The sequence below is a fragment of the Daphnia pulex genome, chromosome 12 (genome assembly GCF_021134715.1).
Source record: "Daphnia pulex isolate KAP4 chromosome 12, ASM2113471v1".
In the NCBI taxonomy this organism is placed as follows: domain Eukaryota; kingdom Metazoa; phylum Arthropoda; class Branchiopoda; order Diplostraca; family Daphniidae; genus Daphnia; species Daphnia pulex.
The window spans coordinates 3,207,429-3,230,018 of record NC_060028.1 but is presented as its reverse complement, the minus strand read 5'-3'; the positions used below and the strand labels follow the sequence as shown (position 1 = coordinate 3,230,018).

At 38.5% G+C, this 22,590-nt stretch overlaps 4 protein-coding genes across 5 annotated transcripts; 2 read left to right on the top strand and 2 right to left on the bottom strand.

Moving 5' to 3' along the window:
• The first annotated feature begins 5,547 nt into the window (after positions 1-5,547).
• On the top strand, positions 5,548-8,506 carry LOC124208647 (trophoblast glycoprotein-like). 2 transcript variants are annotated; one of them, XM_046606496.1, is made up of 7 exons: positions 5,548-5,645; positions 6,364-6,419; positions 6,496-6,774; positions 6,833-7,404; positions 7,468-7,559; positions 7,630-7,714; positions 7,821-8,506. In XM_046606496.1, the coding sequence occupies exons 3-7, from the start codon at positions 6,546-6,548 to the stop codon at positions 8,007-8,009; spliced, it is 1,167 nt and encodes a 388-aa protein (XP_046462452.1). In that variant the 5' UTR covers positions 5,548-5,645; positions 6,364-6,419; positions 6,496-6,545; the 3' UTR covers positions 8,010-8,506. The 2 variants fall into 2 exon arrangements, with proteins under 2 accessions (XP_046462452.1, XP_046462451.1); XM_046606495.1 differs by lacking the exon at positions 5,548-5,645 and having other exon boundaries at positions 6,364-6,774.
• On the bottom strand, positions 7,958-14,344 carry LOC124208644 (E3 ubiquitin-protein ligase listerin-like). The gene is made up of 12 exons (XM_046606493.1): positions 14,204-14,344; positions 13,338-14,142; positions 13,239-13,273; positions 12,765-13,169; positions 12,064-12,701; positions 11,740-11,987; positions 10,942-11,672; positions 9,843-10,870; positions 9,242-9,772; positions 8,938-9,177; positions 8,853-8,877; positions 7,958-8,786 (listed from the first exon to the last, which is right to left on the bottom strand). The coding sequence occupies exons 1-12, from the start codon at positions 14,249-14,251 to the stop codon at positions 8,559-8,561; spliced, it is 4,962 nt and encodes a 1,653-aa protein (XP_046462449.1). The 5' UTR covers positions 14,252-14,344; the 3' UTR covers positions 7,958-8,558.
• Positions 14,325-15,600, top strand: LOC124208648 (dynein light chain Tctex-type 1-like). Its single transcript, XM_046606497.1, has 5 exons — positions 14,325-14,435; positions 14,514-14,584; positions 14,677-14,702; positions 14,925-15,064; positions 15,347-15,600. Exons 2-5 carry the CDS (start codon positions 14,552-14,554, stop codon positions 15,493-15,495), a joined length of 348 nt encoding a protein of 115 aa, XP_046462453.1. The 5' UTR covers positions 14,325-14,435; positions 14,514-14,551; the 3' UTR covers positions 15,496-15,600.
• A 931-nt stretch (positions 15,601-16,531) lies between these two features.
• Positions 16,532-21,014, bottom strand: LOC124208646 (leukocyte elastase inhibitor-like). Its single transcript, XM_046606494.1, has 5 exons — positions 20,412-21,014; positions 17,616-18,460; positions 17,307-17,511; positions 17,047-17,213; positions 16,532-16,853 (listed from the first exon to the last, which is right to left on the bottom strand). Exons 2-5 carry the CDS (start codon positions 18,458-18,460, stop codon positions 16,667-16,669), a joined length of 1,404 nt encoding a protein of 467 aa, XP_046462450.1. The 5' UTR covers positions 20,412-21,014; the 3' UTR covers positions 16,532-16,666.
• Between the last annotated feature and the right edge of the window lie 1,576 nt (positions 21,015-22,590).

Here is a 22,590-nt window from a genome sequence, read left to right as displayed (position 1 = left end):
GAACATCTGAAACTTGGAACAATTTCCCTCCCTCTGTTTTCCTCCCACTTAACTGTCAGTCAACATCGTCTGTCAACCACGCTAGATTCTTAGCTTTCATTCTTTCTTCCTCGTTCTCATCTGAACTGTTCGTGATTGTCCATAGATGATATCGGGGTTTGAAGACACTTTTGTGTTTCTATTATCTACAGGTATGTCAATTGAATTGATTTCCTGTTATATTTTGATGCAAAGTTTTGTATCATGTGTTTTTCCGCCTAAGACATTGGCACATAGTTATCTCAGGCGTATTACTGTATTCTCAATTTTCTTGTACTAAAAAAACTTTGATACGTTCCTTTTATAAATCAGTGTAAGTCATCTGAATGCTAACCTATCTTCCCCCTTGCCCATTCAGCCCCTGTTTGGGGTTAAATTATTAATAAATCAATTGCTCAGAAACATCCGGAACACTTTCCGACCGACCGTGTTTACTCTTCTGAAGCCACTTTGGAAGGTAAGCTACTTTTAGAAAACCGCCCATTAATATGGTGCGCCGTTGGTAGCAACGAAATACAGACACTTTTCTCGTCATCACCAGCCCTTGTCTGCTATATTCGTCTTCTTAGCAACACTGCCATGTATTCTTTTTGTTACGATTCTTTTTCATATTCAATGCCAAATTCTCCCCCTTAATTTCAGAATAAAACTCTAATTAAAGTAATTATTAATGAAATTATTCGTATTATTATTTCAAGGTTTTTTTTATATTCCCTAATTTTGCTGTTAATTAATCTCAAATGGCGATTCAGCTTACCCATCTCATTCGGCTGAGCTGTTGTGGTTGACTTAAAGGTTTTATTTTCTAATTTAAAGGAGCGCATCAATCACGCATCAGGTATATTTTAATATTGAGTCTTTTTATGCTTTATATAAATCAAATTTGATGTAATCTAGGAATGAGCTGGAAAAGGGAATGAATCGGAAATGTAGTGGTGAAGTACCCTCTCATGTGGAACTTTTCTCAACATGCCAATACAGTTAGACCTCCTTGAAAGGATGTTGGACCACCAAGAAAACTACAGCAACTATGAGCTTTTTTGTGAAAAGCAATTTTATGGAGGAAACCCTACGTATACCAAGAATGAATTGAGTATAAGTACTATATTGAATTTTCAATTGTTATTCTTCTGTGAATTAGTTGTTTGACCTTTATTACAGAAATGCCAGTTGAACACAAAATCATTTCATATTTAGTTTATTGCACTTTTATTTTTAGTTTTAAAATGGAAAAGGATTCCCTGCTGTTTTTCTTTTTGAATTTTGTGATACAAAAAATTTGGGATTTGGAATCAATAACTATTCCCATAAATTTCCAAGCTAAGTCACAGAAAGACAAACTCAAGTTTGTCGAAAAAGCAAGAAACGAAAAGACTGAAATTGGTGTGAGGTATGATTTATATTTATACTTGTAAAAAATGGTATGGTATACTTGAAAAATTTTTCTTTAGTTGGCCTAGTGAAGGTTGTGAATTGTCAAGTCGACCAAACAGAAGCACCAGTACTTCTAAAGAGAATGATAGCATGGCAACTCCGAAAGCAATCATTCTTAACTTTAGTGGTAATGTACCTGTACAAACATTAATGAAAAGGGCTAACTTAATTTGACTTGTTTCAGATGATGAGGAAGGATGTCATCAGCAAACAGACATTTGATGCGAGACTAAAAAGGATCTTTTGGGAACTATTTGTGTACTCAGAAAAGAAATGAGTGACTCGCAGCTAAACTTTGATCATGAAAGAGATCTCTTCATTGAAGAATTGTCGAAGAAAAATGATGTTATTGCTGAAAGGGACAACGAGATTCTAGCCTTAAAGGAGTCCAATCCTGATGTCATTGTCAAAGGTGAAATTAAGTCAGTATCGATATTTTAATTTTATGGTGTTTAATAACACAAACATTTTTTTTCTAGGTCTAAAATATGGTTTGATTTGTCTCAAATCGATAATTGAAACAGCGGTTTCTTCGCCATCACGTACAGTCAGGGTCAGCACAATTTCTCAAAGCCCTTCTTCTAATCAGTTAACGAAGCTGGACGAAGATTGTGACACGATGATATGAAAAAGCATTTTGAATCGGCACTTTCCTACGGAAAGTGTGGAAGTGAGTCACACTTTGTTTTGAACCAAATGTTTTGAAATCCTAACTAACTAATTGTTTATATATTCTTAGTGTCTGATTGATTTTTGTATCTTGTTTTTTATATCCTGTCACTTGTGTACAAGTTATCTTTACAAAATAAAACAGATCGAGTAACAGACTAACAGGATTCCGTTTTATTTGGTTTGGTTCTTTATTTTCTTTCATTTAATTGAATTGAAAGAATTAGCTAAGTTATAGTAGTTACTGGTAGTACCTAAGAATAGCTAGGAAATTGCAATTGCATGGATGCCCATAAATAGGTTTATAAATAATAGCTAGTAGAAGCCTATTCCCTACAGTAGCCTTTTTTAGCTTCTTTTTCTTAGCTACAGTTAGATCATAAAAACGGAGCTCCGTATTTTAAGTTTCTATGCTTGATTTCAAACAGCTAAAAGCATCCTAAAGGGGTAGCAAAAGTTAGTAATTTGTTAGCTAGACTTTTCGTACGGCGGGCCAGATGGGGAAACTATTTTTTTCATTATCTGGCGATGATAAAATCCTCCATAAATATTTTGTATTTCGTTGCTAACCTTAAACCTGACAATAAAACTTTAAAAAAATATACAAAAAAAAACACCATATGTTTTGAAGAACGCTGAAACTAATGTGCGACAGGCATCTTTCACGGAAGCTGACCGACTACGAAAAGGAGCCGTATAGTTTCCTCATGACAATGGAGAACAAGGTCATGGACACCGAGATATACAAATCCGACAACATCATTATTACGAAAATTCTGGGACCTTGAATGTACGCGGGAATCCTGCCAGCTTTGCCAACTCGTGAAAAAGACAAGGATCTAAATGATAAGATGGCTTAGTGTCCGACCTTCTGGTAAGCCGACGTCAACGACGTCAACGTGCATCACTGCTGCTTTGCCACTTGCAAGTTCACATTGCCGACACTGCTATACATCGCTAAAAAAATTCTTGCAATTTGGTTGCAAACTACGCCGTCAAGGCATTTCCGGAAGAACTTGAGACTACTATGAAGGCAATTTTTGCTCATTTCTCCCGAAGCAGCGCCCAAAGAAGAAGTTTTAAGGAGTTTCAAGAGTTTCCTCAAGTGGAAAAGCACGTCATCCTTAGCCCTGGCCAGACAAGATGCCTATCTCTTCATAATTGTGTGAAACGCTTACTTGGGCAGCTCCAACCATTGATTTTGTACTTTACGGCGGAGGTTACAGACGACAAAAGCAAGTCGGCGATCGACATCTTAACTTACTTGAAGCATCCGCAAACAGAGCCTTTCTTTAACTTCCTCAACTATGCCCTTGGTTGCCTCACGGAGTTCAACACGGTCTTCCAATCTGAATCTCCTCTTCTTCACGAGCTCGAAGAAAGGGTCGGTGCACTCATCAAGGATTTTGCAAGCAACTTCATGCTGTTGGACTACACAAGGGCTACAAGCCCGGCCAAGATCGACCCTTGGCTTGCTAGTAAATATCAACCACTGAACAAGATTTATTTAGGTATTATTATTAAATAATAGTTCTGTAAAGTTTCATTGCCAAAATAATCTTTTGATATAGGTCCAGATAACGTGGAGGGATTCAAGCACTTGTCGCCTTCAGATTTGGAGTCCTGTCAGAAAATCTGTAGGAGTTTTTACATCAAAGCCATCCTCCAACTCCAGCAGAGGTTTGATTTCAGCGCGGATTTTTATTCCATTCTGCAGATGCTCATCCCGCAAAATGTGAGGGACCGGAACCCGCAAACGCTTGCCGCAGTTTTCGCCCGATTTCCAGCCCTACACAACAGCTGTGATTCATCGAAAACTGAGACTGAATGGCGATCCCTTTCAGTGATGCCCATCAATGAACTTGGTTTGCAAACCGAAGATGATCTCAAAATTTTGTCTGCGAAAACCTTTTGGCTCTTGGTCTTCAACTTGAAATGTTCAACTGCATGCATATTTCCCAATCTGTCGGTGGTAGTGTCCTACTTGTTTTCACTCCCTTACAGCAACGCGATCGCGGAACGATTGTTTAGCTTTTTGAAGCTGACCAAAACTGATCATCGAGGCGCTTTGAAGGAAGACACAATCCTGGGATTGATGCGTATGAAGTACTTCATGAAGAATACTGATACAAAATCACACTCAGTCCAATTTCCAGATGAGCTCGTTCAACGAGTACTGCAAGTGCGTGCGAACAAAACGCTTGGGGACACAACTAGTCAACCAACCGGTGCGGACGAGCGATGAGAAAGACAAGCAATAAGAAATAATGGCATTTCGTGCACAATGCAGCATTTTATATTCAATTCAGATTTTTTTGTGTTCTTCCCCCCCCCCGTGTGTTCCTATTTGTATGCTAATTGATACAAAATGGTAAAATGTAACTAAATACAAATAAGAAAACCAAAAAAAGGACCGGATTATTTTAGGATAATTACGACTGAGCAAAAGGATAATTTCGGATAATTTGGCAATGTTGTGAGGATAGTCCAAGCCTCTGCCGTGGAAGCACTGTTTACAGGTACAGGTTCCTGCGTAGAAACTGGGACAGCCGCTAGGGGTTCTACGCAGGATAACCTCGTAATAATAATAATACTCGTAAGAACCACCTAGCGGCTGTCTCAGCTTCTAAGCAGGGATACTATACATGTGCCCCACGTTCCGTGAAAATTTCTCCACATTTGCAGAGTACCCGTGGCGAAACAAAAAGTCCCTTTCTTCCCCCTCCCCATTTCCACCCCGCACGCCTTTTTCTCTGTCGAACAGAGGAAACGCGCGCTTATGAGAGGGCGACAACTCGGCGTGGGTGGAAATGGGGGGGGGGGAAAGGGACTAGAAAGGGCCGAAACAAAAAATCTGTTTTCAATTCCCAAATGCGAAATTCAATATGACGCGAAAAATCCGAAAATGAAGACTGTTGTTCAGCTTGTAAAGCTCTTCTTCCCTATCCCGGTTTTAGGGTAAAAGTAGTCCGATTTGGAAACTTTAAAAAGCGCCTCCAGTGAGTGTGTCAGCTACTATGCCCAGCTACTTTTTAGAGCCTAGATGGCTCTTTTTAACGTTTGCACTTCACAAATTCTGACAGGCCCCACCCTAAAATCTCTGAAAATTGGACTACTTTTACCCTAATATATAAGTCTATAGCTCTGCTGTTGGCCTGTTGCAAGTTTGTAATTTTTAAAATTTAAACCAAAAACTAATTTGGCAATGCTGTAAAAAGGATCGGCGATTATCGTACCGATACTTTTTCGTGTATCGTACCTCATACTTCGTTCGATTACCGTTATTGGTATCGGAAATAGTTTTTTTTTACTATCTTATATTTTCTTCTATTATATCTATCTTTATTTTTCCGCTTTATTTAAATTTCAGAATTCGGGAGGGGCGGAGGGCAGTAAGTAAGCAATCTACTTGGTGGAACGATCGAAGTGAAAATTAAATGACTTATCCGCCTCGAATCCGCCTTTTAGTATATTCCATTCCACCATTCCGCTTTCACATTTAAGTAAGTATCCTGCTATCGTTCTTTTCATATGTAAAGTTAGGAATGTGTATACTGACATACTGTATCATGGCCTACTCTATGGTTAAGGCCTGTAGACTTGTATCCACTGCCATGAAGGCGAGAGGCGTGGCCAAATTCCCTAGCCCTGTCCCTGTGAGAGCCAATCAGGCGAAAAATGGAGGTTACAACTTCGCCATCTGGTGTTTTAAGATGTAAATTTCGTTGTAAACTAAATAACAAATTGTTAGATGCCACGAAATGCGTTTTTCCTACTAAGTTCAACAGCAGATGTTGAGGAAAACGACTAAATAGGATAAAAAGGACATGTGCATAATTCCAGCAAAATTTTTCGAATAAATTATTCCGTGAAACACAACCTTTGTTATAAACTGCAAATTAAAAAGATACCTCCCAACCGAGAATTGAACGCCGCGCCGTGGTGTGGTAGCTGACATTGCTATCCATACGGCTACCACTGCTATGACTTCGACGATCGACTCTGAAGAAAAATTTATTATATCTAGCTACCTAACCATTCTAACGAGATAGCAGTATTGAACGACAGATGGCGAAGTTGTAGCCTCCATTTTTCGTCTGATTGGCTCTTGCCCGGGGAAAGGATAGGGAATTTGGCAGATCCTCTCGCCTTCATGGGGCAGGATTCAAGTTTACAGGCCTTAACCATTAAGTAGGCCATGACTGTATATGCATATGATAGAGATTGAGACGTGGGTGTTTCCGTGTTTCCTTGTTCTGTCAATATAAGGTCTTAAAGTAAGTTCTAGTGGTATTATACAGTTCACTGTCATACATGTAGCTAAAGGAAAGTGTGATACATTCAAATTTTTAGTTTGTTCATAACACAAATCAAAGTTAGCATCCCACACATCCAAAACAAAAATGTGTTCCAAGAAACCAGCACCTTTTATTTATGTTTTCTTGATTATGACAATAATCAAATTCTCTTCCGCTGTAACTTGTCCGCCTGATTTCGGAGATCGATGTATTTGTGGAAAAGCAAATTACAATGGCAAGCCAAGGTTTTTGGTAAATTGTACCAACACACAATTCAATGATGCTGCCATGCTTGAAAAATTGCCAATACAAACTGAAGTTGTAATTTTCACAGGTAATTTGTTTACCTGTAATTTTAAATTCACCAACTTTAGCATTTATTTTCATTTTAGGAAACAACATCACTAGTATGCCATGGAATGTATTTGGGAAAATGAATGACTACCCTGATTTAGAAGTAATTGATATGACTAACAACAATATAAAAGAAATTAAAGGAAAAACCTATCACCATGTCAGAAATGTTAAGACACTCATTTTAAATCACAATCAGCTAAATATCACAGGAGACAAGACACATCCTAGAATCTTCTCAAACTTTGTCAACCTAGAATCTCTTCATCTGACAAATGCATTTTCAGAGAGTGTAGACTCCAAAGAGTATTTGGTTGCTTTAGAACAAATCTTTGTTGGTTCTAATTTGACAAAACTATCTAAAGTTCATTTAGAACAAAATGAAATTTGGTCTATCAAAAATCCAAATATCTTCTGCAGTTTACCATCACTGATGGATATTCAACTTGGAGATAATAACATTTCTGAAATGAACTTTAATGTTGGCTGCATTCAAAATCTTAGATTTATTGATCTGAGGAATAACAAAATCCATAACTTATCCAATAATACTTTATCAAAATTTGAAGAGTTACCTGAACAAGGTCTAGGAGTAAAATTAGATTTAATGGTAACTTGAATTAAATATTTTTCTAATTAATTTCAGCTATTAATAATTTTTTTTTTTTTTCAGGGCAATCCTTTTATATGTGACTGCCAAATTGCTGATCTCTTAAATTGGCTTCGGACTACTAAGGTTGATGTACTTGAAAAGGAGTCCTACAGGTGATAAATTGTGATATTTTATAGCAAGAATATTACCTGATGATAATATTTTTTTAACATATGGATTTAGTTGCTATGATGGTTTTCCAGTTTCTAACATCAATCAGCAGTTGTATAATGTGCATCAGATTCAATGTGCTTATGCCCCCAAACAAGTGAGTAATTGACTGAATCAGCAACCATATATTCCATACTTTTCTTATTATAGTTCCTTTCATAGCTGTGTCCTTGTCTGTATTAACTATTTAAACTTTTTTTCAGGAATATCAAGGAACCACAGTTCTGCTTGGAATTCTTTTATTTTTGATGACTTCATTGATTTTAATAATCGGGTACATGAACTTTACCAACGTTCGCGCTAGAACCGTGGCTTTGTGGGAGAAAGTTTTTCATCGAGGTCAGTATACCCACATCCTTAGCAAACCAGAAGAACAAGAAGTTCACGTGTAGACTTATCCTGGCAGCAATTAATAACGCAATTCATTTCATAATTTCCGTCCTCTTTTTTATATTCCGCCCCTTTTTCTCAATTTTGAAAAAATGTATGCGAGCTGATAGATTTAGATTTTTAGGAACACGGACGAGTAACATTAACAATCTTGTACAATCATGACTGATGTTTCAAACTTGGCTCGGTTTCTTGAAAACTGTCTTGTAATAATGCATGAATTACGTTCAAAGCTAATTGCCATATTCCTTTTTCTTTTAAGTGATACTGTGCCTTATTACTCCCAAGTATTTTTCGTGGCTCGATTTCACTGAAAATTGATGTTTCCATTACTGAGTCTTGGACTGAACAACTTCCAGCATACTGTTGCTTCCATTGTTTGTATTTCATTAATAATCATAGATAAATGTCTGAAGAAGACTACCGCCCTATTTTTATAACCTTAACCTTACATTTTTGTATTTCCACTTTACATGAAATACATTTTCTTTGCTTTAGAGTTTGGATCCTTTATAAATGTGTGCACCAGGAAACGGTGCACGGTGTGTTTTCTAGAACAAATTACGACAGAAAGGACATGTAGAATTGTTGCTGGTGCTGAACCATTTGTAGAGACAATGGGCATGAAATTTTTTGCGACATGTTCGACAACTCAATTTTGGCAATTGATAATTCGAACCGTGCAAAACATAATAGCAAATACAACACTCTTCAATGCCTTCAAATCTCTTGTCAACATTTCTTTTCCACAAGGAAAGGCCGTCCAAAATCGATCCATTCTACAATATGATAAAATGTATATAAGTCTCAAAATTCAATGGATGTAAATAAAAATATTTAAAAACCTGTTGCATCAAGAAAGTCTGCAACCTAAAAAGCAAAAGAACATTTAGAAAAAATAAAATAAAATTTAATTAAGGAAATCTTTACTGTAATATCCAGCTCCGCCATTGACTTGCAGTTACTCCCACTTTTCTTCCGGTCTCCACCACAATGTTACCCAGAGGATAATTAGCAGGTAACTGCATAATCAGTTCCATGGAACCTTCTTCATTTAGTTTGTATGTGGCGATGACTTCTCTTGCTGTGGGTCGTACGCGGACAGTCATGTTATCCCAGGTTTTGCTGCAAAACTGCAAGTCTAATGTACACAAAACCGGACTAACACACCTTTTGCAATGTAAAAGAAAATCAGTGTTCAAGAATAGTTGACGATGGATATAAAATATTTTACCGCGAAGTAAATTTCTCAACTAAGCTTGCCGTTCGCTTGTCAGCATTGTTGCACCATCGCCTGACAACGGCAGGAAGATGCCTCAGAGCAGAAGAATATACCATTACAGCCATATTTTGGATGACCTTCTCTGTTAATACAACATTAGGCAAAAATTCTATTTCCAAATCTGCTTGTTGCTGAAAGCTGGCGTGTGGTATGATGCAGAATAAGATGTTCATCAGCCGCGAAATGTGATTGGAGTTACTCAAATACGAAGCATATTGATAGCGCAACTCAGAGCTCGAACATCCGCATAAGCGAAGAATCACATCCCAGCCCAAGAAGTAGCCTATCAGTTGAGTACATTCTTCGCTGTAAGGTTCAGTGGTGTGCAAATCACCGCAACGAAGTTCATCGAGATCCTCCAAAGCGACTTTTTCTAACGGAAGCAAGAGTGCCTGAGGAGGGGGTCGTTCGGTTTTTTCTTCATCGCCATCCACCTCTTCTTTGGACTTTGCCAATTCTGTAGACGTGATTTCTGGGAGTAATCTTAATAAAAAATTTAAAAAAAACAGAATTCTTGAATTATTGAAAAAATATGGTGAAATGGTTACAATACTTAATAATTAATCCGTGAGCTGCAAATTGAATAGCCGAATGTTTAGCTAAAAGGAGAGATGACAGTTTTTCTGCAGTAGGTTGAACAACTTTCATAGGCGCATGGCGAACAGACAGTGCCAAAGTTTCCATCAAATAGAAGGCCGAAAGATGGGAAGGGTTGTTTCGGGACAGTCGAAGAAAGATTGGCAATACAGCATTATAAGTTGCGTCAGAAAACACATCGTTCCATTCTGAAACTAAGTTGGGAGGAATAGCAGAGATTAATTCTTCTTTCTTCTGCTCGACATCAGCCATAAGGGTTCCACAGCTCTGAATCAAACGACTGAGAGCTACAGTAAACGAAAGCAAAAATGGATTGGTATTTAGGTTGGAAGAAGACACTTCCGCCCAGCTCTCTTCCAGTGTTGTACACCATGATGTCATCGAACATAGGATGAAGTCCCACAAGGAATGCACAAGTTTGACTGGGTAAAGTTCAACGACAGTCGACAAAAGCCGAATTATTTCGATAACTGTCCATACCGCTTTAACACTTGAACCCGAACGCGAAACATTCTTCAAATCAAGACCAAAAAGAAAACTTTCGTCGTGTTCCAATTGCCATGATTGTAGAATTTTCATCGATTCAATTAATGCATCCATAGTGTCGTTGTTGATATTGGCCTTCAACTTTTCCAAAAGAAAGCGAATAGAGGTTAAAATTTGATATGATTCCGTCCAGCTGTTCGTTGAAAGGGTGGACAACTTGGAGATTTGAGATAAGGTGATCCTATTTAATTTTTCATCACTGAGGCTTGATAAAATCATTACAACATCTTCTGTTGTTTCGTTTTCCTCGAAGCTTTGAGGCAAAATGGTCTGCAACTTTCTGGCCACTAAACACCAAATCCAACGATACTGGCGGGAGTTAAACACGGTCTTTTTAATTACTTCCGTCTTCTCTGAAGTGGAACAACTGGATAACAAAATGTTGGCGTTGCTTTCCAACACTCCACTCATTTTCTCGATGTCTTTTAACATTGCGTCCTAAATAATGGTAATAGGACATTATAAATAACGCTATAAAATTTTGCGACTGTTAAATTGTGAGTGTATACCTTCGTGCGATTTCTGTTGGTTTCTTGAAGAAGATCAGCGACGGCAGATGCGAAGAAAATGTTTGGAATTATTTCAGTCCGATCTTTCTCAAATGTGTCCTGGTTATGAACCATAATCGATGAGACCACAAATGCAGCGTTCAGAAGTCCAACCCAACTATTGAGCTGAACAGGCTTAAAGTTATTTGTGATTGGAACAAAGTGGCAATAATTGCCACTCATAATTTCTTTCGCCATTAGATCACAGGAGGTCGCTTCTTTCATCCAACCCGTCCATTCGGCATCAGTGAGCAAAACTTGACGTACTATTAAGCACAATGCTTCCGGATCATTCTGTTGTAATTCCAATTCTAAAATATGTTGAAAGACTTCGACCAAGCGTTCAGCCATACCGCATTCCGGGATTGCAAGTAGTTTTCGCTTGATTACAGTGACAGCCGACTGGCATCGACAATGGATGGAGTAACTAGCGCCATGTTTCCACATTTCTAATAGCATACTGAAAGATTCTGGTTGGATGTGCTTGGTAGAGCACAAAACGTCGACCAAAGAGTCAAGCCATTCATCCGATGACTCCAACAGGAAGTTTGATTCAGCAGCAGATGGCTTCAACATGTTTGAAAACTTTTGAATAACAAAAGCGATGGAATCTTCTTCTATGTGCTCATCCCTGAGAATTTCAATGAACGCATTCATGATACCACTTATGTGTTCTTTTGGAAGCAAATGTACTGTAACGAAATAAACTGCATTAATGAAAGATGTTTTGAAACTAATTATCGCGGAGATTTTACCCACCTCGGCTTGACAGTTTCTTAGCATTAAATGCTGCGCGAAGCAATCTCCAAGACACGGCGCAATTTTCGTCTTCGTTATGGAAGTTACCAAAACTCCTGGTAGTGGAAATGAGCAATTCTCCGATGTTGGCACTTTCAAGCCATTCTGAAACCACTTGTTTCTGGGATAAATTTGAGTTCTCAAGTGCAGTTGTGGCCAAGGATATGTATGTCAAATTGTCAAGACTGAGTTCCTCCAAGATCTTGTGCCTGCACCCGTAAAATAAAACACGTATTATATATCCAATCAGTCAAATAACATTTTTAAAAAGTTAGAAATACCAACCTAAGATCTCTATCCACACCATCCAAAATTGAGAGAAACAAAGTAGAGGTATTGTTATCTCGTAATTTTTGAAGCAGCCGCTGGATAAGACACAACATGCTTTCAATCGAACTGGCGCTTTCAACAGCCAATAATCCGCGCAAAATATCTTCACATTCCATCAGAGAAGCGAAAAGACGCAGAGAAGGGTCGCAATCGCCTATTTCACATCGCTTTAAAGCATCTTTGCAGATAACTACGCTCATGTTCACCACTTTTTCTTTGAAAAGAATAGGCATTTCTGGTAGCTGCACAACTGACGCTTCCTGCACTTTGCTATCGCATTCCGCGTTTGCATCAGCAAACCGTAGACGAACGACACGCTTGGTCATTTTTGCGCGGAGGTCCAGTTTGGAGTGAGAATTCATCAACACCAAGATGATTAACGCCACGTTTTTGAACACTGATGAGGATTCAGGCTGCGGAGGTTGAGCAGTCAATGTCTTGATAAAAACCTCTAGTAAATCCCAGAACTCCGTTGCTATTTTTTCCTTCGTCCTGAACCAGGAATTTAGAGTCGTTGACATTTGACGAATCACAGCAGATACGACCGATTCGCTGCATTGCGATTTTATCATTAAATCAAGGGAAGGTATAAACTGCGAATATGAAAAATTCATTTAAGTTTAACAGAAGTTTTAGGAAAACTTTAAGCAAAATACCGTGTTTTTGAGTAGTTCAGTAACGTGAGTAGAATCTTGCGTCACTTCGATTATGTAGTCCAGTAACTGGAAAAGAGTTGAGGATAGAGCAGAAGCCTCTACACTACTGTTGGCAATGTTGCGGCATAAGAGGCCTTGAAATAGTGCCTCAATCACTTGGCGGTCGAGTTCTTCTTTTTCGGTGGAGGTTTTTTTGTTGTCCCTCAGGAGTCGCACATAAGGTACCACTAGAGAACAAATTTTGCTAGCGTTTCCAGAACAAGCGCTTCGAAGAAGATTCAGGAATCTAGGGGTCGCATGAGAAGGGAGGTTGACATAACTTGAAGCATTCTCTACGGTCATCAATATTTTCAACGTAGTTTCCCATAGCGCCAACTGAGATGTTGACTCGGAGTCATCCAAAAACTGGAATATTTAATATCTGCTTTATTAAGAAATATTGAATTTCAATTTATATTTTTTCTTCTAATTTACCTTGAAAACAGATGGCAAAATTTTTTTTGAATTGTCTGTTACAGAATAAAAAGTTAGCATTTTTTACTCAGAAAATTAAAATATAATGAAAAATCATACCTTGTGCAACCTTGGGTAAATAATGGACCAAATTGTATATTAGGCCAAACCATGCTTGTTTGATGATTAAGCTTTTACTTTTTTCAACAACTTTGTAGAGGTTGGCATTTTCCCACACCTCAGTATGACGCGGCAGATTTTTTTCGGCTTCTATAACATCGGATTTAACTTGCTGGAGTAAAAGAGAATAACCACCGATTCCTCCTATAGTAATCCGTTCTTGTTGTTCGTCTGGAAGATTTTCTTCTTTGAAAATAGAATCTTTAATATAATCCATGATCTCGTTGTGACAAAATGATATTGCATCTAATAGTTTGTTGCCAGGGAAGCAGGTCTTAAGTGAATGAGAAGCCAATGAAGCTGCTGGAGCATATGTGTCACATTGGGAAGTGAACCAAGCACCCATCATATCTTTTAAATGTGGGGCTATGTTTCTTCCAAGTTGACTAGTTAACTGTGAATGTGATTTATGGAGATATTCTCTCACTCTTCTATCTCCATCAACAGCAAGGCGAGAAAAAATTCTTGGCCAGAACGGCAGAACACATTTCAGTGTGTCCACAGAATTTTGTTTGCAGAGTTCAGAAAATTCCTGCAGAGCTTTGATTTTTGTTATAGAATCACGCTTTCCCATTTTTCGTAGACTAAGGCGGAAATCTGCTGGAACATTTAGATCTGATGATGCATCCTCAATTTGAGAATTTATCCCAACAATGGGTACATAGGATCCTTCAGGTAAACCACCAAATCCAACAAATTCAGGGATGTGACCTAGGAGTTCTGCACTTCTTCCAGAACTGGAAGGCTAAAAAAAAAAATACAAAATAATGATGTTTAATGTATGACAGTGAGTTTGTGTTTCATACCTTTGTATTGCCTTTAGTTCTTGGTCCTTTTTTATCCTTACCACCCATTATTAAAGAAAAAGTAACTCAAATTTCAATATTGCGTAAAAATACCTGTGTACACTTTTAACGCTTTTAACACAATCTTATCGCACACTGTTTTCGAAAAGCTGTCTGCTAAATTTGGTGTCATGGCAACAGACCATTTGCAGCACCAAGGCCTGACTGGGCAGCAGTCTGACGTTCGTTTGACGTAAGTCTTTATCTTTAGTTGTTTTTTTTTTCTAATTTATTGATGATAGTGTAAATTTGTGTTATAACCTATTTATAGGATACCTTTGATTCTTTGAGTACACACAAAAAATAACAATGATGGAAGATCCGAATTCTCAACCTGAAGAGGTATGACCATGGCTATGACAGTAGTATTTTTTTCTATGTTTTATTAACTCATGTTTATTTTACATTTATGTTGGTCGGTCATTGTCCTGCAGAGTCAGTTCGTTGTTGATGAAGTTAGGTAAGAAGACAATTTTTATCATTTTTGATTTTAAATTCCAACCTAATAAGGCTCATGCATTTCACAGTATCCATTGATGAGTCATCCTTTTTAGGATTTGTGTTTAAGTTGCTACTTTTAAAATAACAAAACAGATTTGTTTGCATACAGTAAATTTCCTAACCCTCCGATAAACTTGCTGATTGATTAACACATTGTTAAAAATAATATATTTTTTCACAGTGCTGCAATCAAAGAAGCCATTGAATCTGTCATTGGAGGAAATACATACTTGCACAATAAAGTCAATCAGTGGTCATCTTCTATAATGGATTGCTGTTTACAATCTTTGGTCAAATTGCAGAAACCCTTTAAATACATTGGTAAGTTCTTTGCAATATAAAAATGCATTATATTGATTGTATCCAATAGGTTGACACTAAGAACATATTGGTGGTAGATTAAAGAAATGTGGTTAAATCATGTTATCTTTTGCATGGTAAAATTAATGGTCAGATTTCATAATCTGTTCATTCGACAATGGAACAAGATTTTCTCTGCACATTTGTATCAAATTTTTAAATTAAAGAGAAAACTCATTTGATTGCTATGGTAGATGTAATAATACCATAACCTAACCATGAATATTTCCATTTGCTTTCTAGTGACGTGCGTGGTCGTACAGAAGAACGGAGCCGGTGTTCACACTAGCAGCTCGTGTTTCTGGGATAACTCAACTGATGGAAGCTGTACTGTGCGCTGGGAAAACAAAACCATGTATTGTATTGTCTCTGTATTTGGTTTAGCAATTTAGGTCATAATTTCGAAAGTGCTTGAGGAAAACGAAAACGTTGTACACTAATTTTTGATTTATCAAAATTGAACTAAAAAGGAAAAATGAATTCATATTAAAAACAAATTCATCAGCTATGAAATTTCTGTATGAAGTATTTTCCAGGAAATTGTGTTGATTTAATAAGAAGACAAAATTTAGTTTTTCCATCTTTCGAGAAACAAATCGTGTAGTTCAAACGATGCGATGCGAGATCGTCCTGTAAGATTTTCTAAAACATCCAGCCATGATTCCAAATTGACATTGAAATTTGAAATGATTATGATCGGAGATTTAAATGCATGAAAATGTGAATGATGTGAAAATACGCGCGTTTACTAGAGGGTTGGGTAGGATAATTCCATATGGACTTGATTTATATTTGAATTATTAAATGGCATTTACATTATTGTAACCAGTTCAAATTAATATTATTCTGGAGTAATTCCTATTGAAATCCGGTAATGAGGATATGCCCAAGTGGGTATTTAATAATGGTTATGAACATTTTCATCCCGTTGTAAAAACCGCTCTACTATTTCACAATCAGATTTTTACGTTGTCCCGTTGCCCCATAGTCCTCCAATATAGATAATTTTGAATCCTATTTATTGTCCAGCTGCGATAAGCGATCGGATTAGTCTCAAGAAATCCGCTGTGATACGCCATCTATCCGTCATAGTCATTAAAACACATAATCATTATTACTATCCATTGCACAAGACCAGAAGTAGCACTGAAATTGCTCGGCTATTTCGAAATGATATTTGATAAACTTTTTCAAACCTTTTCTAGTCGACCGCTTCAAATATCGCGATTTTTGTGAACAAATAAAACAAAAATGTTCTTGTATAAATGAACAATAGATGGCGTTTACTGATCGGATCTTGATCTGGAAAATATTTGATCCTGATTTACGATCGCAATATTATTTCGTTTTGGGGGTTGCTCTGATTCGTAATCAACACTGATTGGTGATCTGCACAGCCCTGCTTTCGTTAGTAAAAACTAAACAAAATGAAACAGTGGAACAAATGTATATACAGAAACATGCACATACAGTCTACAAACTAAAATAAGAGATAGATGTGCAAGGAAAAGATGCGTGAAAATATTAAGTCTCTGCAGTGTCATAATTTATTTAGACACATGTTTAATTAATCCAAGGCTCCGGAGTTGTGATTCTTCCGATAAATAGAAGGATACCACTGTGGTAGTCCCATAAAAAGAAGATAAAGGGATGATCCACTTCAAAGTACTTCTCACCAAAAGCTCCCAATCGATTCAATCCTGAAGTTGTAGACTCAGCCATTCCGTCTTCTTCCACTTCCAAAAATGTTCTGCATCACACAAATTACAAAAGTAAAATTTTATAATTTTTTTTTTATAATGAATATTCAAAATTCGCTGAGCTTATGAGCCTTTATGAAAAATTTCTGTAAGTAAATTCATTTTTTTAAGTGAATTACTAATAAAATTTCGAGTAAAATTTAAAGTTAAAACACGGCACAATTTTTTTTTGTGTTGCCTTACTTGTGAATCACATGGTTTAAGTGAAGTTTTTCACTTGAGATGCCGCTTAAATCTGATTCTTCATTGTCAAAGACATCGTGAATTCCTAGCGCTGCCAAAGTCTTTGTCAGCTCAATTTCCTGCTGCTCCAAGCGGAACCTCGGAAGCCGGATGTTCACTGTTTCATCCTAAATAAAACATCGCAGATCACTTGTAACACAGGACTACGGGACAACTACGGGACATACGAATTTCTGTCAATTTCTGTTAATATTTATTACCTTGAGCGTAGAGAAAAGTGCTTTGATGTTATCAGAGGTCATGTTGGCTTCAAGCTTGGTTATTCCTCGATCGACATCATCCGGTAGAATGATGAAAAAAGAAACCCTCCTAGATGAGAAGGGCAATTCTGCGATCCTGCACTCCAAGTCAGAACTATAGCCCACTGGAATTTTGAATCGTCCAACCATCATGGGAATTTCAAACCTGAACGGCAATTAATAAATAAATATTAGCGCAATTGAGATTTAAGTTTTGTGGCTTTTAATAATTAGATGGCGATATTCTTAGCATTAGATGAACAAAGACACCTTTTTTTCGATGTAGTATAAAAGAGTCCCTTGTCAAAAGTGGAAGCAGGGTCGAATCGAAAGAGCCAGTGGGATCGGAATGCCAGTCCGTTGGCCAGGGTGATCCCTAGCTCTGGGTGAACGGACGCTGGCGCTGCCGTCTTGCGGAGCGAATGCGGAATTTTCTGCTTGGTGAAGTTCCTTGCCCACGAATTGATATTGTCAACGGCCAGCTGCGGATGCCGCACAAAATCCATTGGCTGTATTTGGACGTTGTAGAATTCCTCCAGAGCTCGCTTGTATTTCTCCGAGACGAAAATGCCTTCCTGTTGAAAGATGCCGTTCATGGTCACGAGTATTTCGGCGTAGTAGGGGTCGCTCAATTTGTTGATGACAGTCTTGTAGGAGTCGTGAACGTCGCTGAAGCTGAAATTGTTCAAATGCAGGGCCGAGCGAAGCTGGAGGGAAGTCGTTGATCCGGCCCCGGCGCCCAGAAAGATCATTGAAAGGGCTGTCGACACGCTGTAAGGTGAGAACAGCAAGTTGCCCGCCTCGCCCTCGCTATTGGCCGGGCTTTGGCCGGCCAGGGCCGAGTACAGGTCCAAGGAGAAGGCGAAATGAGAACGCGAAAAGCGTTGGAGGTCCACGACTCCGCTTGCGCCGCCGCTGCTGCCGCCGCCGCTGCCCGTAACTGAGTTGACGGCCTGATGCATCAACGGGCTAGCGCGTGTTGTAGTGATGACACAAACGAAGAGGAAGAAGCAGGACGACCAAGGTAAATTCCATTGCCGATTGTGTGGTTTCAAATAATGTCGCTTCAGCATGCGCAACGGCTTCCACGCTATCAGGTTTTCCATGACTGGCATCTGAAGGCGGAAACAATTGAGAACAAGTTGCCATTATTGTTGTCATTATTCTAATAACTATTACAAAATTCAAAATTTTTATTTGGAAAACAAATGTTAATCTTTCGTGATGGGAATACAACTTTGAATTCGTTTGCGATAAACACTTTTCGTTGATGGTGTAATTTGCATTAAAGATTGAATTAAATGATTTACGCTTTTGACGGTAATTTAAATCGTTATCTCAAGATCTGAAACATTTTAACTGACATTGAAAAAACGTAATTGAATGTGATGGCCACATCTTAGGAAATAAAAATGTCAAATTAAAAATTTTTTTTACGCATTTGTCCGTGATGAGAACTTTTTAAACTGTCATGTCTCAATCATTTGTATCGGAAACGTGGTTAAAAGCTTATTATTTTTTAAATGAGACCCTGGTATTGACTGTCAAGCGCAATTAAGTGTATAATAAAGTTCCTCTTGGATATAACATTTCACGCTTGAGGTTTTATCAATGGTAAATAATTTAACCCCATATCGCAAAATTTTTGATTGGAAAGAATAAGCTACAAATAATCCTTACTACCAAAGTACCAAAGAAGTCGCCGTCCTTTTCTACCATTTGTATTCACAAAACATTATAGGGAGCTGCTGCTGAGACCCTTCGGGGACAAACCTTTTCTGGTGCCACAGGCTATACGATTCACGGGAAGTTAGTAGGTGGCTATTTAAATTTTTATGTGGGTATTTGAAACAGGAAAAATGAATGGAACAGGATATCTCCTTCTGGCCACAGGTAACATCAGTTTCACGATAGTGTAAGGACTAGAGGTAGAACAATACAGCTCGGCACAGCTTCAACACACTTGCGGGAAAATATCGACTGCGAGAGCGAGGTAGCAAAGCCCGGGTCGTTTATTTCTTTTCAGAGCCATTACGATGGGCTTTTCGTAAATGTAAATCAAGGGTCGGTAACTGTCATCGGGGAACTGACGACTGCTAAAAAAACGACCCCACCATAAACAAATGCGAAGATTAGAAATTTTATCGTCGTGTAGGAAAACCCGTTTTTTTCCCTAGGAAAGTGAGAAAATGAAGATGTTGATGGAGCGCGGTTTGTCGACCGCAAAAATAAAACCAATATTTCTTTCGGCCAACTTAACTATTTTTGGCTGTACACAACTGGATCGCTCAAAATGTTCGAAATCCACTTTCAAATAGGAATCGAATTTCTTATTACTCATAGCCGTTGTTGTGTGTTTCAATAAAAGTTCTACATTCGTCTGCCTAGTTAAGCGAAAGGAGTGGTCCAGCTTCGTGAGGCGTATATGGAAACCATCGACAGTCGTGTGGTTGACCTCAAGAAGAAGAAAAATAACAATAAAAAAAAAAGCTCTTGATTTGACTATATATGGACTTTTTACTATTAGCTGCTGCCAGCACGGCGCTCTGACGGTGCCACGCCGTCTGCGCCAACTCGCCGGGACTATACACAGAGTGACTAAGGGGATCACTTGCCGCTTTTCCATTCAAAGCTTCAGGCCAGAAACTCACTAGACCATTCAGGTTTCGTGTGCTTTTGCTTCAGTCCGATGAGTTGCTTGACTTTGGCTGTAGACCCCTTATTTTTATTTTTATTTTATTTTATTTCATTTTTCTTACTCGCAACTTCCTTTTCCCGACTATATTTTGACGTTTTTCTTTCGCTAAACAATAGCTTGTCTGTCTTTCAGACGTCATGGCGGCCATTCAATAATGTCGGCTACGCAAAAGGAAACATGAAACCGTTAGAAAAAACATAGATGGAAACTATCAGATTTGTCTTGGATCGATTGACTATAACAAGAAAGATCATACACTCTTGCAGAGTATAGCAGATTTGCAAAGAAAAGTGACAATATAGTTCTTTAATAATACTGGGCGCTTAATAAGAAAAATGTTTCAAAATAATTAATATAGTCAAACTCACCGGCACATCAGAACGGGGTGTGATGTATTGTGACTTGCGAGCAATCAGCACTGTAACTTTTGAAAGGTGTATTCCACACGGCGACGCGCGGCACTGTAAATATAACCTACAAATCGCTACGATTTCCTTCTAACTGACATTCATTCAAAGGGATAACAAAATGACGGGAATCACTATAGATGGCTGCTGTCTCTGGCCGGAAAGCTTGAAAACATTCAAAAACAAAACCACTTTTCCGTTCGTCGCGCGTTTTTCTTTTTTTGAAGTGTCAAGCTCCTGAAAAACTTACGCGAAGTTCATCGAACGTGAAAGGGAAAGCTTCTCCGCGTGACAAAAAAAAAATAGGGGGAACCAATTCGTTGGGCCCGGAAAAGATGGCAATTTGATTGACAGAACTTATCGTCGGTGCGAGCGGAGCGGGGAGCGCGGCAACAACAACAAAACCGAATCGGTCGCGACCGATTGTGGTGAGGATGTGCATAGAGTGGAGTCGGACGAGAAAAAGGTAAGGTACAATGGCCGTTGGCACAGTTTTAAGGCTATATGCTGTCCAGCAGCTCCGGCAGCTCGGTAGCTACTTACTGTTTTGCTGGGGCCGCACGCACTCTCTCTCTCTCTCTCTCTTTTCTTCTTCTTCTTCTTTTTATTTTTTCTTTTCCTCCCCGTTCCTCTTCTTCCCACCGCACCATCTTCTTCGTCGAGTCGCATCCAGGTTGTGGGTCGGTGACCACCAATCACTGTTGGACCTCCTACATGTGGTGGTGCCACCACGGTCGCTTAGTACCTTCTTCTTCAGCGAAGCATCTCCCTCCATCCCCAGGCACTTCACCTCTCGGCTGGGTCACCTGAGCCCCATGGCCATCACCACCACCACCACCACCACCCAAGTAGTCAAATCTTGCTAAATGCACGTATATATATACTCACCCTTTCGTTGTAGACTTTTTTTTGGGGAAAAAATAAAATTAAATAAAAAAGGAGTCTTCCGTCTCTCACATTTTCCAATTGGCTTTTTATTTTATTTTATTATTATTTTATTATTATTTTTATTTTTTTCCTTTCGGGTGATGTCGCTGACTCGGAGAAATGTGGGCTCCGACAAAGTCCTTTTTGCTCCAGTTAACACACGTCTGGGAAATTTCGAGCATCAATTCCACAGCAACCTTTTTTTTTTTTTTTTGGTTGTTGTTTTTGTTTCCCCCTGCTGGCGGATTGAAATGTTATCAGCCAACTACGGAAATCATGAAGCTAACGTTAATTACCAAGAAAAAAAGCTGCTTTCGTCGAAAATAGAGGGTGAATCCCAAAAAAAGAAGTCAAAACATGACAATAGGAAAATCCGAGATATTATTATGATGATACTATCGTAGTGTTGCAATGTATAGTTTACCATTTGGGGAAGAAAAAACCCTTATTTTTGTTTTCAAAAGAAAGCTTGTTGCTTGTATAGAAATGTCCAATAAGAAACCGGCAACCACAGCGCACTGTTTAAAGGAAAATTAAACCGCCCTTTCCCTTCAGGGCCGGAAGACAGCACGGCCATAGAGCCCTACAGATATATCTGACAAGAAGAGAGAAAAATAACCGAAAAGAAATGTCGGAGCAGCACAGAAAACGGTACATGATTGCTGTTTCATAATAACTACCATCATCATTATTATGAGTTGCTTCATGGCTTAGAGTTCTTTTTTGAAAAGAATAGCTTAGCTATATAGTAGCTCTGCCATCCCAATCGCCGGAATCATCACCCCCTTTCGTAATTTAATGACTGGAAAAGTGATGAAGTCATGACTCTTTATCATGAGAAAAAAGCCGTCGTAAAACAATGTTGCAGGACCAATTTTCGGTTATCAATTTGAGAGAGACGGAAAATCACAAACGGTGTGGATTAATCATGTACGAATTTTCTCTAGGAAATTCAGTCTGCTGTAAGACTAAAGTTCCTAAAGGAGGGAGTCGGCAGCTACAGGGGTTTCGGGAAGAGTTATCAGACGTATCAATCAACCGTAACATTTCGGTTGAAAGATATCTCCTCCTCCCTTATTAGAATAAAGAAGCTCGTTTCGAAAAAGACACCGCACACTTATTTTTTTTTGTTTTTTATTCGAAGAAAAAGGGAAAAATTGTTGCGAGCCATGAAGTTTCCCAGTTGGCAATTGTTGGTCTGATGGCATCGTCA

Bases quoted from the DNA above. Each gene is read 5' to 3' on its own strand.
- LOC124208644 (XM_046606493.1), bottom strand. From the start codon at position 14,251: ATGGGTGGTAAGGATAAAAAAGGACCAAGAACTAAAGGCAATACAAAG. The intron at 12,702-12,764 runs GTATTTTGCTTA...TCATATTCGCAG, and splicing joins CTGAACTACTCAAAAACACG to TTTATACCTTCCCTTGATTT. The intron at 11,988-12,063 runs GTTGGTATTTCT...TTACGGGTGCAG, and splicing joins GGTGTGGATAGAGATCTTAG to GCACAAGATCTTGGAGGAAC.
- LOC124208648 (XM_046606497.1), top strand. From the start codon at position 14,552: ATGATGGAAGATCCGAATTCTCAACCTGAAGAG. The intron at 14,585-14,676 runs GTATGACCATGG...ATTGTCCTGCAG, and splicing joins CGAATTCTCAACCTGAAGAG to AGTCAGTTCGTTGTTGATGA. The intron at 14,703-14,924 runs GTAAGAAGACAA...ATTTTTTCACAG, and splicing joins TTCGTTGTTGATGAAGTTAG to TGCTGCAATCAAAGAAGCCA.
- LOC124208647 (XM_046606496.1), top strand. From the start codon at position 6,546: ATGTGTTCCAAGAAACCAGCACCTTTTATTTATGTTTTCTTGATTATG. The intron at 7,405-7,467 runs GTAACTTGAATT...TTTTTTTTTCAG, and splicing joins GAGTAAAATTAGATTTAATG to GGCAATCCTTTTATATGTGA. The intron at 7,715-7,820 runs GTGAGTAATTGA...ACTTTTTTTCAG, and splicing joins GTGCTTATGCCCCCAAACAA to GAATATCAAGGAACCACAGT.
- LOC124208646 (XM_046606494.1), bottom strand. From the start codon at position 18,460: ATGCCAGTCATGGAAAACCTGATAGCGTGGAAGCCGTTGCGCATGCTG. The intron at 17,512-17,615 runs GTGTCTTTGTTC...ATTGCCGTTCAG, and splicing joins TATACTACATCGAAAAAAAG to GTTTGAAATTCCCATGATGG. The intron at 17,214-17,306 runs GTAATAAATATT...TGTTTTATTTAG, and splicing joins CACTTTTCTCTACGCTCAAG to GATGAAACAGTGAACATCCG.